This window comes from Biomphalaria glabrata, chromosome 15, assembly GCF_947242115.1.
Source record: "Biomphalaria glabrata chromosome 15, xgBioGlab47.1, whole genome shotgun sequence".
In the NCBI taxonomy this organism is placed as follows: domain Eukaryota; kingdom Metazoa; phylum Mollusca; class Gastropoda; family Planorbidae; genus Biomphalaria; species Biomphalaria glabrata.
The window spans coordinates 11198039-11212422 of record NC_074725.1 but is presented as its reverse complement, the minus strand read 5'-3'; the positions used below and the strand labels follow the sequence as shown (position 1 = coordinate 11212422).

Genomic DNA, 14384 nt, shown 5'->3' with positions numbered 1-14384 from the left:
TGGAAAAGAGAAAACAAAAAGGGGGGAGGGGGTTCTGGGAAAGAAATTTGTTTCGAATTTGTGCCTTTGTTTTGTGTAATGAGATTAGTTTTAATCCATTGCTAAGACTAAAGGTGACTTTAAGTTTTACTGAATCTTAACAAAGGCTTCAGATTTTCGGACGATTTATGTCTAAATGTTTAAGCATAATATGCCTGTTGGTATCTGGGGTGTGATAACTCCTTAGTGCACGATACGATCATATCATAATCTCCACTGACCCCAGCAGCACACGTTAAAATATCATTAATTCCCATGTCACCTTCCGTATAAGGTAGAAATTTTTAAATTATGATTTTAATAGCTTACAATGCAAACAATACCCACTATGACTAGACCTAAAGTAGCTTTTTTTAAAAAAAAAAACATTTTCCAGCAACCGCTCCCCCCAAAAAATAGAAGAAAAAAAAGTGTAAATGGAATCATAGCTCTTAGAAAGATACAATTCTAAAATGTAAAACAAACATGAATGATATAGTATTAGGTATTTTTACTAATGGCGGACACATACTAGTCAGATGTGTTGCGTGTATCCACTGTACGAAAGAAAGAAAATCTTGATAAAAAAAAAAGAAATATTATACATTTTGTTCAGTTTTCAGAAGTGCAGAATCCAATGATCTAAACCTAAATAATTTCAATATAAAAATAGTATGTCTTTACTTAATTATGAATTGAAGATTTTGATACGAAGATAAACTGCTACGCACTGAGAAATTCTTAAAATTCTACCATCAGGAGTTTTATTTAGCGCCTTTGACCTAGTTTAGTTTATCTCCAATATGAAAGGAGCCAATTATAAATTTAACGTGATCCAGTTTTTAAATATGTCAAACCTTCAATTTTACTGTTTGGACCAACTATCTGCTACGTTATTGCATGTTTTATAATATATATTGCGTATATCTAAAAGATAATGTACTTACTAAAGTTTAAGACAAAACAACAGGAGCTATGTTTGAACTATCATCTGATCTTGTCAAATACCGAATATAACAATCCAGTTACTAACCGAGACGTCAGCAATATTTAAATCAAGTCCTGTTTGAAAGCTAGCATATGGAAATTCAAAAATATTTTTTTAAAGGGTGTTAAAACCCTGAATTTTTCGACTGGAAAAAAAAGGTAAAGGTAGAGAGAGAGTGAGAGAGAGAGAGAGAGAGAGAGAGAGAGAGAGAGAGAGAGAGAGAGAGAGAGAGAGAGAGTCGTGTAGATAGGTTTTCGACAGAGTTTGGGTGGAGTCAGAGAAATAAAGTGAACAACAAATAAAAAAAAAATGGTACAAATAAATCAATAAGTGTCACTATAAAGTTTATTTCCGGTTTAGAGACATTTCAATATACCAGGTTGGAACTTTATATCTAGTTTGTCCCTAACACTTTACTGCTTTTTTTTTTTCACGAAGAAGATAAAGATTGGAGTTGGTAACCCATGGACACAAATTGAGGAGAGGGTTGTAAGAGCGAGTACAAATGGAATCTTTTAAATGTATGAAAAGATTCAGGTTATTGTCAAAACAATATTCCACTAAAATAGTGTTTTGAAGTTGTGAATTACAGATTTCAAATTAGCTTTAGTTCCACAACGCAACGTCTGTGCGTTATCTCTGGGTGATAGGTTTCACTTATCGTAAGCCAGCTGTAATCACCACTTGGGTATTTGTGTAATCCCAAACTCGATTGACAGCTTTGAAGACTTGTCTATTCACTCTCAGCAGGTTAACGAGTAGGCTGATTCTGTTCCTATGGGCAAGATAAAGGTCCCCAAGCTTTGAACTGTTCTGAAGCAGACTATTATGTATATGTAACGTGTAATAAAAAAAAAGTGATAAGAATGGGCAGGATTAGGAACTTTGCTGAGGGAAAAAAAAGTCCGACATTGTATTGTAAGCCGTACTTTAAATTATTATCCATGTTTTATTTTGTTAGGATTTTCTTGGGTTTTGTGTGTAGATTTTTGGTTTCTTCGAAAGCTAAGGATATTGCTTGAGCAAATAGGTTTATTTTATGTTTAGAAAGAGCTCAATTTTGGGTTTCTTCACGACAAGCATAGGTTACTGTTCAATTATCTAGTAACTATTGCTTCACGTTTCTTTATTATTAAAATAGATTGTATATTTGAGAATAGTTAGTACTTTAATTAGTTTTTAAAATTAAAACATGCAAACAAAAATGTAGATATGTAACAACAGAAAGACGTGACCTGAAAACAATGGAGATAAATTTGGACCATATAATGTAAAGCAATCGGTAGACTTCTGCATTGGTTCGATATCAGACTAAAATTTCAGTTCCTTCCTGAGTTAGTGCAACGTTAATATAACTAATTTATACATATAGTCTAGATATAGATCTACTATCTTTCACCATATAGCACACCAGTTCAAACAGCAGTGTCACTCACTCAGCTGTCCAAGTCATAGAACAACTGGACAAGGGGAAGCGCACTTACTTTTTACAAAGAGATGACTTCCCCTGCCAATACGATCGCCAAGTTCATTAACAACCTCTCTGTATAGTACTTCATTAACAACCTCTCTGTAAAGTACTTCATTAACAACTTCTCTGTAAAGTACTTCATTAACAACTTCTCTGTAAAGTACTTCATTAACAACTTCTCTGTAAAGTACTTCATTAACAACCTCTCTGTAAAGTACTTCATTAACAACTTCTCTGTAAAGTACTTCATTAACAACCACTCTGTATAGTACTTCATTAACAACTTCTCTGTAAAGTACTTCATTAACAACTTCTCTGTAAAGTACTTCATTAACAACTTCTCTGTAAAGTACTTCATTAACAACTTCTCTGTAAAGTACTTCATTAACAACCACTCTGTATAGTACTTCATTAACAACTTCTCTGTAAAGTACTTCATTAACAACTTCTCTGTAAAGTACTTCATTAACAACCTCTCTGTAAAGTACTTCATTAACAACTTCTCTGTAAAGTACTTCATTAACAACTTCTCTGTAAAGTACTTCATTAACAACCACTCTGTATAGTACTTCATTAACAACCTCTCTGTATAGTACTTCATTAACAACTTCTCTGTAAAGTACTTCATTAACAACTTCTCTGTAAAGTACTTCATTAACAATCACTCTGTATAGTACTTCATTAACAACCTCTCTGTATAGTACTTCATTAACAACCTCTCTGTAAAGTACTTCATTAACAACTTCTCTGTAAAGTACTTCATTAACAACCTCTCTGTATAGTACTTCATTAACAACCTCTCTGTATAGTACTTCATTAACAACCTCTCCGTAAAGTACTTCATTAACAACCTCTCCGTAAAGTACTTCATTAACAACCTCTCTGTAAAGCACTTCATTAACAACTTCTCTGTAAAGTTCTTAATTAACAATCTGACTGTATAGTACTTCATTAACAATCTGACTGTATAGTTATTCTTTCAGGCGTTGCAATCTATGGGGCAGACGATGTAAAGGTCATCTGTTTCATTGGTCAACAGTTAACGAGGGTGTCATGTAGCCAGCACAACAACCAACCGCCTTTACCTTTCCCCATCTAATTTCAGGTACCCATTAGAGCTGGGTGGATTCAGAGACGCCCAAAGATCCCGAAATTAAAAATCCCAGTCTTCACCAGGCTTAGAGCCCTGGACCCCGGTTCGGAAGCCAAGCGCTTTACCGCTCAGCCACCGAGCCTCCGAAAGCATGTCTAGAGTAAGTGTTTGTTTTTTTTTTCCTTTTAAGAATTAAATAACTGTTCATCTTTTTTCACCTATCCCTTAGTCTGTTGAACAATTGGGACAACACACGTGATCTGTGCCTAAGTAGAATCCATTCCAGTGGCAGTTCTGTCCACTTCCCATCGCTTTGTCTGCCTCTTCTCCCTTTTCCCGGTACTGTTCCCTGAAGGAATGTCTATGCGAGCCTTGATGACCTTGTGATATGTCAATAAAGATTTAGGCTGCGTTTTTTGATAGTGGCCAGCAGGTCAGGGTTGGCTCTATTGTGATTGTGATTCAGTTCCGAATATCCTCGTTGGAGATGTAGGTGATACCTAGGCTCCTTTCTTAGCATCTCACTTTCATGGGTAGGATGTAGGGTGCGACGCATGATCTGTCAACCGTCTTCCTCCATTCCTCCCTGTCTTTTTGCTTTAAGTAGAAACTTTTCCAGTGACAGGTCTGTCCACTCTTTGATGTTGTCTATCCACCACTTTCTTTGTCTACCTCTTCTTCATTTTCCTTGTACTGTTCCCTGAAGGAAAGCCTTTTGCGAGCCCCGAGGGCCATGTGATAGGGCAGAAAGTTTTAGCTCGTATTTTTTTTTTACAGTTATCATCAAGGGGTGCTATTGTAACTGTGATCCTGTTAAGTATATTCTAATTAGTGATGCGGTCTTTGTAAATCATACAAAAGTTCCTTCTATAGCATCTCGATTCCATTGGTAGAACCCACTTTTATAGTTCTGCAATTAGCGTCCAAGGTTCGGAAGCATACAAGAATGTAATTATGACCATGGAGGGTATAATGCAGTTAATAAAGTTTTATGCTTTGACTCCCTTTTTTTCTACAACAATTTATAAGAAAATTAATTAATTACAATTAATTGATTAACAAATTGGTTAATGTTTTGATTAATTCATGCGTTGTCATCGACAATTAATAATTATGCAAAGTTTCACTTGATCCGAGAACGGGAAAAGGGAGAAAAAAACGTGTAAAACATTTTGACCAGACAGACAGACGGAGTGAGTTGATATAAACTTGGAAAACAAATATGAAAACAAACATCAAGGGACCTCATTTGAAACTAAAAGTATATGTATTAAGCTGCTCCCAACCAATGCTTACCTCTTACACACCTACATACATTAGCAGCAGTAACATTGTTTGTTAGTAACGCTACAAAGACAGGTAAGTGAACCTAAAGAGTTTCTAATACAGTAGGTCTCAATATTTTCAGCAAGACTATCATAAGCTATGAACTACAAATATCAACAAGCAAAACATTTCCCACCAATAACAAAAAGAAGAGACATGTTCGTATCGAAAGTGTTGCCGATACTATTGTACCATTATACTAAGTGGTTGGTAGAAATGTTTGCAAGTTATCGAGGTACCTAACAATTGGTAATTTTGATTGACGCATTTTTTTTTTTTTTTGTTGTTGTTTAGAATTTATAACATAAGCCTCTTTTGGAAAGGTTTTGAAAACTGAATCTTTGTAAAACTAAACAACAACAAAATTCTATGATAATTTCGATACTTCTTAGCTTGTATCACTAATAAAGGATAAAATATCAATCCTCATTACTATAGAGATCGACATATCATTATCTTTAAATCTACTTTTTACAAAGCTTATATCAACCAACTCTCTTTCTGTTTGTTTGTCTGTCTGTCTGTTTGTATAGTATAAATAAAACGTTGTATACGTTATTCCTCCCACACCCATTCTCGGAGCAAGCTGAAACTTCGCACAATTATTCATTGGCATAGACAAGACATGAATCAATAAAAAAAAGGTAATCAATTAGACAATTAATTACTGTTGGTTCATTATTTTTTTTAATAGCATCAAGGGAAACTAATACTTCAGACAGATTTGGCTAAATTTGTTGGATTTAGTCCCCTTATATAGATGTAGATGATATTTCTCCCTCACGCATTCTCCGATCAAGGTGATAATTTAAACAATCATTTATTGTACGTGATCAACCATGAATCAATAAACAAAAATACTCAATTAGTCAATTTATTATTGTTACTAATTATTTTGTTTGATATCGAAAAAGGGAAATAACGTGTACATTATTGTTATAGTTGTAAGGACGAGTTCTTTCTCTTTAGATAAATATTCTGCTTGTTCCATTCTTTAGTCTAGTCCTCGAAAAGGCATTCACACAGACATAGAAACAAGTCACACAGACATAGAAACAAGTCACACAGACATAGAAACAAGTCACACATACATAGAAACAAGTCACACAGACATAGAAACAAGTCACACAGACATAGAAACAAGTCACACATACATAGAAACAAGTCACACAGACATGGAAAAAAGTCACAAAGACATATAAAAAAGTCACAAAGATTTGTGATAGTGCAGTCCGTTCAATGTGTAAGGCTTATTTACTATCAACTGAATAACACCCTAAACAGTACTTTTTTTTAAAAAGCATCTGTAATTCCTTAAGAACAGCTGTAGTTCGAGGAGTTGCCTATAACGGCACAAGTGCACTTGTCGTAGGTCCTTCCGTTCATAGTAAATTTAAATGTACTTCCTGGCCTGCGACAAATGCCATTTACGTCTTTACACTCTGAAGAATAGAAAACTTTGACTGTGTAAATTGGAAGAAATTAATTAGAAAAGTGGAAAAACAAAGAACCAAACAAAAATTCTTTATTTTTCGTAAAGAATCAAAGAGATTTATGATTCTGAATTCACAATTGCATGTAAGGAGTTACAGAGCTCTGTAATTCTGTATTCGCGCTGTGGTTCTACATTTACTCTTGGATATAAAAAGTCAGTTTCTGATTGTGCATTCCGAGACCAATCGCCATATAGAGGGCTTCTTTACAAAGTTGCAAGGAGCTCTTATTGCAGATCAGTATTCGGACCTTCTATGACGATCAGTATCGGTTCAATGGAAGAAGGAGACAAGAACGACTACTCCTACCACAAAGTATACAATGTCACTGCGAAATCGTATTTATCTTCCCCACTCATTTAAGTACCATTCATTTACAGGAAATGTCTTTTTTTCTCCTGACTGTATAATAGATGATAACTTTAAAAGCTAGTTGTACATTTATGTACATGATGTAGAAATGTGATGCAGCGATGTTGCAGAGAGTATTGGGTGCTTACCGAACGCCTCACGTTTAAGAAACGACTAATATATACATATTTTGTTTGATTAATATTTGGTCGATCATATTTTAATACATTGTCCCATACCTAATCATAAGGACCGAAACTCGTGAAAAAGAACATCTGCGCATCATTACACATGCTCTCCCATTTTTTTAGTCTAAATTACCAGATCGAAATGAAGTGAAATCAAAATGCAACACCTACGTATTTTAGTGATGGTGGTCGAAAATGTGTTGATGCCACTTTCTGTCGACTTTGAACAAGAATACGTAACGCAGTCCTTGACCAATGTCCCTTTGACTCGAATACATTTGCCTTCAAACTCACAGCCTGGAGATAAAGAAGCAGTTTGTATAGAACAAAAGATATGGAATCCAAGAGTTATATACCTTGCATAGAGTCAGTTAGGCTAGAGTACTGGGACACGAAACGTTATGGCGCAGCCGTTTTGGCGAAATGGTCGTTTTGGCGCAGCCTGTTATGGCGCGAGAGGGTTTGACTATAATTTATAAAACACAAATCTTTGACTTATAAACATTGATTCACTTATTCACTTTACTATACTATACTATACTATACTATACTATACTATACTATACTATACTATACTATACTATATAGTATACAATCTCCCATCACAACCCCTCCCCCCCCCCCCACTAAAATAAAAGTTTTAATATTTTTGACTATTTCATTATCGCAAATTGTGAATTACAGATGGCTGCGTATTCGTGTGGTATTAGCTCGGGAAATGTCCTTTCGATGGACCCTGTTTAAACTCTACGGGCCGAAATCCCCCGCCCCCCTCACACACACACTACATCATACACACACACACACGCACAGAGTGGCGTCATTAGGGAAAGTACTTACGCTAACACGCTCTACAATCTTTGACAGGAGTTGAAGATTAGATACCGGGCGATGATTTTTTATAGACACTCTGGTCAATATTTAATTAGTAGAGGCCTGACAAGTGCTTGCTTGAATTGCTGTGGCATATTACTTAAAGTCAGTGAAGAGTTCATAGCCAATCATATATTCAATGAGTATTCCAAATGTTTATATAAAAAACTTGATGATTATTTAACTAGCCAATCAAAATGAATAATCGGGACATTATTTGTTGAACAATTGGCACTCAGGAACACGCTAGTTGACAAGAATGGATGAGGGACAGTGCCCGCCGACCTCCTCGTGGTGTCCCCTGGTAACTGGAGTAAGTCCACCCTTTGCTCTCAGGGTGGTCCGAAAAGGGCTAACGTTGCGGGAGCTTCAACTTTCCCAGCAGGCTTTCACGCTCTCCTGGTGCAGAGTTCTGCTGGTGAGGTCTGGGCAATGCTAAGCTCTGATCGACATAACCCCTGCACGCTCGTCTGGTGTAGGGATTTGTGTCTGTCGGGGCTTTAGCTAATGCTGAATTGACCAGCCGCCGCCCTGTAGACTAGTGGAGGGTCAAGCCATCAAAATTTGCCAGCTCTAAACTGGTGGCTATAAAAAAAAAAGGTCTCCTGCCTCACTCCACTTTCGTGGATTAAACCCTGCCCAGACGAGCGAGTGGCTGAACTGGTCTTTCGATCGATTCATAGTCCAATGTTCATGTCTGGACTGTTTTCACTGCTCGCTCTAAGGGGCAACCCAAATCTCCTCCCCCTGGAGGAACCCATACCAATGTTGATGATGATGACGACAAGAATGGATTGAATGTCTGCTAATATGTCAAAAAAATTATAGGGTATTAGAAATTTTGATGATAAACTAATCAATGTCAAGGACACCAAATTGAAATGAATCGTTTTCGACTAGATCAAAACGGAAGAGAATTGGACCAACATTTTTAACAATATCGCAATGCGGAACAGTTCATCTTCGAATCGAATCTCCTTAATTACAGCTTATTAACTGTCCATTTAAACAAAACAATAAGTCATAGAATGAAAGTCTCACGCTTCTGTCTTATTGAAATTATCTGAAATTATCTGAGTGCTACATACGGAAGACCTTGTAAGAGTTGATTTAGCAGTGCTAAAAGGAACACAAATATTGCCATATACATCTTCAGGGGCATTGTGACATAGCAGCACTTCCTGTAGTTTGTACACCGGATACACCAAAAAAATGCTACCTATTTATAGTTTTCACCGCCATGTTTGAAAATCTCCAGTAGCACCAGTCTTTGATCAAAAGGTCAAAGTTCAGTGTATTAAGTTTCTTACCTTCCTGGAGAACGACTGGTTTCCCATTTAAACACTTGTACTTAGTACACTGAGAGAATCCTGGAAGGTTAAAAATGTCTCCGTCTTTCACAATCAGTCCATTCAGAGTACAGGAACCTGGAACCAAAAATTAATGTCAACTAGAATTTTGTTCTGTATTTTAATGGCTTTAGTATGGCGCATCTTTCATTCTTATATCATGTCCAATCTCTTTTGCGAACCACTCGATGAGAGGGGAATCTGGGAGAAGGTTTCCGTGCTGCCTTTAGGCGCTCATCAAACGCAGGTCCCCTCGAGTCGGAGTTCTAATCCGAACCCACTTAATGTGTAGCCTAGTGGTTTGTGACATTCATCCACACATTCCAAGTTTGTTTGTCACAAAATCACACACACGCACACAAATAATTTACAAACATGATTTTAAAAAATAAAGACTATCTACACTTCATAAACCCAAAGACATTATTATATAGGTCTGTGAGCTAATCCCAAAAAAAATTATTATATAGGTCTGTGAGCTAATCCTTTGATCACATTCTCGTAACAAGTATGAGACATATTCCATTTCTTTTAGTGATAAATCTACTTACCGGAAGGAGCGGCATACGACAGAGCCAACAAGGCTGATGCAGACAAGAGAAAGATCTGAATCTGTCGTACAAAAAATGAACTGAGTTATTATTGCGAATATAGCTCATAGACATGAGAAAGATCTGAGTCTATCATAGAGACAAATATTTGTAGCAATTATTGCGACTTTAGTTCATACTGCATGGGCGCAGCCAGGGAGGGGGGTTTTGGGGTTCAAATCCCCCCGAGGGACGGAATTTAGTGACTGATTTTTTGCTTTGATTTTGTTTATTTTAGGTGAGATTTTAAGACTAAACTATCACTTGCCCTAGCACAGCAAAGGAAGTTTTGAGTTTAAAACCCCTTACCAGGGGTTTTTGAGTTTAAAACCCCTACCAGGGGGGTTCGAGTTAAAAAAAACCTACCAGGGGGGTTCCAGTTTAAAAACCCCTACCGGGGGGGGGGTTCGAGTTTTAAGCCCCCTACCAGGGGTTTTCGCAGTTAAATTCCACTCTTCTATAACACAAAACAAAAAAATCCAAACTACAAACTCCCAGATTTCACGAGCACATTTAAGGAAGATTTTGATTTTTAAACCCCTCCAAAATTTACGATAAACCCCCTCTTCAATATAAAAGAAAGAAAATTACACACTCAAATTCTGAGCTTAGCCAAAGGGGTTTTGAGTTAACCCCCACCCCTTTTCAGTAGGATTTGAAGCTAAAAAATACGTCTTCAATACCCGGTATAAAAAACGCAAATTACGCACTCAAAATGTTATGAGCTTAGCTAAATGGATTTTTTAGTTTGAAACCCCCAACAGATGATTTTGACGATAAAACTTCACTTTTTTCGATATAAAATCTAAAGCAAACTACAGTCACTTAATTCCAAGAGCGTATTCAAGAGAGGTTACACATTTCTACCAGTGGCGGGGCTCAATTAATAAAGTGCAGTGAATAGCCATCTGCCGAAATTGAAAAACACTAAATGTGGCTCAACAAAGATGGCTAAAACAGATTTTAGAAGTCAGTTATAGAGATCGGGTGTAAATCAAAGAAATTCCATGCTGAACTGGGAGTTGACCCCTTAGTAAGATTGTGACAGAGCGTCGCATGAGATTTGCGGGACATGTTTTCCGACAAAATGAATTAGGCATAAGAAGAGTTGCGATGACATCCTAGTACAAATTGGCGCCACACATTCATGGAGTTCCTCAGAGCAGGTGGGAAGAGGCTTCAGACATTACCAGTGACAGATTTTGTGGAAACACTTGACGGCAAATGCGCCGAATGGCGTGGGAAGGTGTAAATCAGTAAGAATAGCACATTAGGTTTTTGAAATAAAAACTTTTGAATAGCAGGAAAATGCACTGTAGATACCCCAGAATATGCATTTTGCTGGCTTTCAATATCAGAAATAGTGCTTGGCGACAGGGCTCCGCCCCGCGCGGGGGGAGCTCCTTGCGCTCCCCCAGACCCCCCTTGCTGGTATTCGCGGTGGGGTCTACAATTTTCCCACTAACTCGAGGAAGAACCAATTCTAGGGCACAATAAGCGTCTTCCGAAAGAACGATGGGTCAGAATGTAATAAAGATTATGTACACACACATACATATAAATATATTTTTTTCGAGACATGAGAAAGATCTGAGTCTAGCATAGAGACAAATATTTGTAGCAATTATTGCGAATATATTTCAGAATCACATAATTGACCTACATGTTTTACTTAACAAAAACAATTAATTGGTAAAAATATTTCTAATCGTACTGATTTATTATTACCAGTCTAGATCTATTACAAAGCTAAGTAGTAACTGATCAAAATTAATTGATACAGTAACATTTAATAGAAGCTTTTAAAAAATATTTCTATATTTTTCTTGTTTATAGTAATTTCTGACTATATAATGTGCACTGTCTTGGATTCCGAAGATGAATGCAGTATCTTACGTGACTACGCAAACCCAGTTGACATCTGCATAGTAATTTCTATCTAACTATCTATCAATTTATTCTGCAATATATTTCAAAGCAACTCACTTACCATTATATACCAGTAGCTTTAAGTTGAACAACACCAGAATAGTTTATTTTCTACTCGGTAGTCCTTTCTAAAAAGAGAGTTTAAGAAGAGTATCCTATCCTATTGGATCCTATTTAAATGTCTGGTATCCTGCAGCTGTCGCCTTCTGAATCATACCATCGTTTAAATAGTTGGCACTGTTCATATACACACAGTGTTAAAGTCATTAGGCTCCATGCCGGCAACCTGATACTTGTGCACTGTTTTAAAATAAAAGTTTGTTTTTTTATAATGGGAAAAACATTATTGAGTTATTTACCTATATAGTCATATGCTTGGTCAGGACGTGGGCTTTGAGGTAAAAAAAAAATTAAGCCAGTAGTGACACCGTTTTAAACAATAAATAATAAGTGTACTTGTATCAATTAGCTTGGATCATGTCATTAAATTTGTAATAGATCTAGACTAACAATAAAAAAGCTTTATAAATGTAGTGGAGACGACGTAGGTCCAGTAACGTATGGACACTACAGCGACAATAGATGCCGATCGAATGGACAGTGTCCACGTTGGTCTGCCTTGTTATGCGCGGACACAAGGTGCCATCTAGGGGGAAGGGTCACGTGGATATCGGGGTGGCCGGTGGTTACTGAAAAGGTATCCACTCCACTACATAAAAATAAAATAAAAAAATGGGGAACGACCTGAATTCGAACTCGTGGCTCAAGCATTCTCAGGCTTCTCAAACCAAACACGGTAACCACTCTGCAAGTGGAGAACTTACGAACAAGGAAGATTGTTTAGTTTTCAGTTGCTTTATAGTCTCGCCCTATTTTTCAGGTTTGTGTTCCCTAAGACTCAGACGACGACCTATAATTCAGCTTCTACCACCACTTCAGTCAATTACAATTTCTTTCCTTGTTCGAGATACCAAACAAAAGAATTTATTACCAGTAGTTAATGAACATTTGAAAAAAAAAAATTTCTTGTTTGTCAGGTAAAAGAAATAATTGCTCAAAAGTTCAGCTTGTGTTGAAGAAATAACGTGTACAAACTTTTTTTGACCAGGAAGTGAGTTACAGTAAGCTTTGTAAACAAACAATTAAAAAATAATTTTAAAACTTTCTTTACATACCTGCCCTGTTGTACTTGTAGCTGATTTTGAATGCTTTCATCAACAAAGATAAACGAGTGGTTCATGTAGCCAAAACAAAAATAAAATAAACCCAGCAAATAAAAAATATTTTAGATATATGGCAAAAGAATCACAAATACGTATAATATTATAATAAAAACATCCTTAGATAGCTATTAATAAAAGAAAGCGTGTGTTTTGATTTCTAGTTCCCCTTGAATCCCATGGATAGAACGTTGTCACTGAAAATAAAAAGTTTAATCAATGCAATACTATAAGAACTTAATAAGAAGTGATATTTGGGACATTTTTATAAATGTATTGTCACGCATATTAAATTTACAAGATGTCAACTTCAATCATGAAATTATATGAAAACATATTGCTGACTAGCAGTACTAAAGCCCTAGTCTACCGGACCTTTGTGTTGAGCACATTGCTATACGGAAGTGAAACTTGGTTAACTTACTCATGGCAGGAAAAAAAGCTGAATGTCTTCCACCTCCGATGCCTAAGGCGGATCTTTAAAATAAGGTGGCAAGATAGGATAACCAATGATGAAGTGCTACGAAGAGCAGGATGCCAGGACATCCGCTTTGTTATCAGCAGCAGACGCTTTGGCTGGCTTGGCCAGGTTCGTAGAATGCCAGTAGGTCGACTTCCGCAAGACATCCTGTATGGCGATCAAATAGAAGGCAGGATAGCCGCTGGTCGCCCACTTTTACGTTATACGGATGTATGCAAACGCGACGTGAAGCTCTTCAAAATCGACACTAGCTGCTGGGAAAAAGTAGCACTGAATAGATCTACATGGAGAGAGAGCATAAAGGAGGGGTCTCGGATTGCAGATGCCATACACCACAGAAGCAGAAAGAAGGGTGAAAATGCAACGGCGTCTGGTGATCACATATGCCCAACCTGCGATCGCAGCTGTGTATCAAGGATTGGCCTCTTTAGTCACACAAGAAATTGCAAAGGGAAAAGATCGTCTCTCGAGACCTAAAATGCCACAGACAGATTGTCACGCAGCACGAGTCTATTTGAAAAGTTGGCAAAATATTTTTTTTTGTTACCATGACGACAGTGTGAGGTGTTAGTAGGAATTAATGAACTATAACACTCCATTTTATTTTACAATCAATCTCGTAAATTAAACAATATTTTTAATTACTTAAATAAGTAAATACATTGCAAGGAGATTTGCATTTTGACCTAGTTGTTCCTTTACTGGGCAAACATAATGAGGAGACAGATTACCCGCAGAGGTTGTGAGTGGGGATTTTTTACTTTTCTATATACAGCTTTAAATTCTACATTCGAGAAAGGTGCATAAAATCACTAACGCGAGAACCAAAACTAATGGTTTAATATGTCGGGTTTGTCCTTTTAAATAGTTGTAAACTTTAGTTCTTCCAAACCCATTCTCAGATCACGTTGAAGCTTTAAACAATTATTTATGGTACGTAACAAAAGCTGAATCAATTAAAAAATTAACCAATTACTTTATTATTTATAATGCACATAGTTAGGATGCGTGGTA

At 36.7% G+C, this 14384-nt stretch overlaps 2 protein-coding genes across 2 annotated transcripts in view; both read right to left on the bottom strand.

Moving 5' to 3' along the window:
* The window catches only part of LOC106055629 (uncharacterized), a 116155-nt gene extending 115065 nt beyond the window's left edge, over positions 1-1090 (bottom strand). Inside the window, exon 1 of the mRNA XM_056011937.1 lies at positions 966-1090. The gene's annotated coding sequence lies outside the window, so the exon portion shown is untranslated. The remainder of the gene's footprint in view (positions 1-965) is intronic.
* A 4474-nt stretch (positions 1091-5564) lies between these two features.
* LOC129923055 (uncharacterized) lies at positions 5565-11889 on the bottom strand. The gene is made up of 5 exons (XM_056011946.1): positions 11731-11889; positions 9702-9762; positions 9112-9228; positions 7100-7225; positions 5565-6338 (listed from the first exon to the last, which is right to left on the bottom strand). The coding sequence occupies exons 1-5, from the start codon at positions 11731-11733 to the stop codon at positions 6211-6213; spliced, it is 435 nt and encodes a 144-aa protein (XP_055867921.1). The 5' UTR covers positions 11734-11889; the 3' UTR covers positions 5565-6210.
* Between the last annotated feature and the right edge of the window lie 2495 nt (positions 11890-14384).

Coding starts and splice junctions, on each gene's coding strand:
- LOC129923055 (XM_056011946.1), bottom strand. Junction 9,229..9,701: donor GTCGTATGCCGCTCCTTCCG/GTAAGTAGATTT, acceptor TTTTGGTTCCAG/GTTCCTGTACTCTGAATGGA. Junction 7,226..9,111: donor ACCAGTCGTTCTCCAGGAAG/GTAAGAAACTTA, acceptor CTTTATCTCCAG/GCTGTGAGTTTGAAGGCAAA.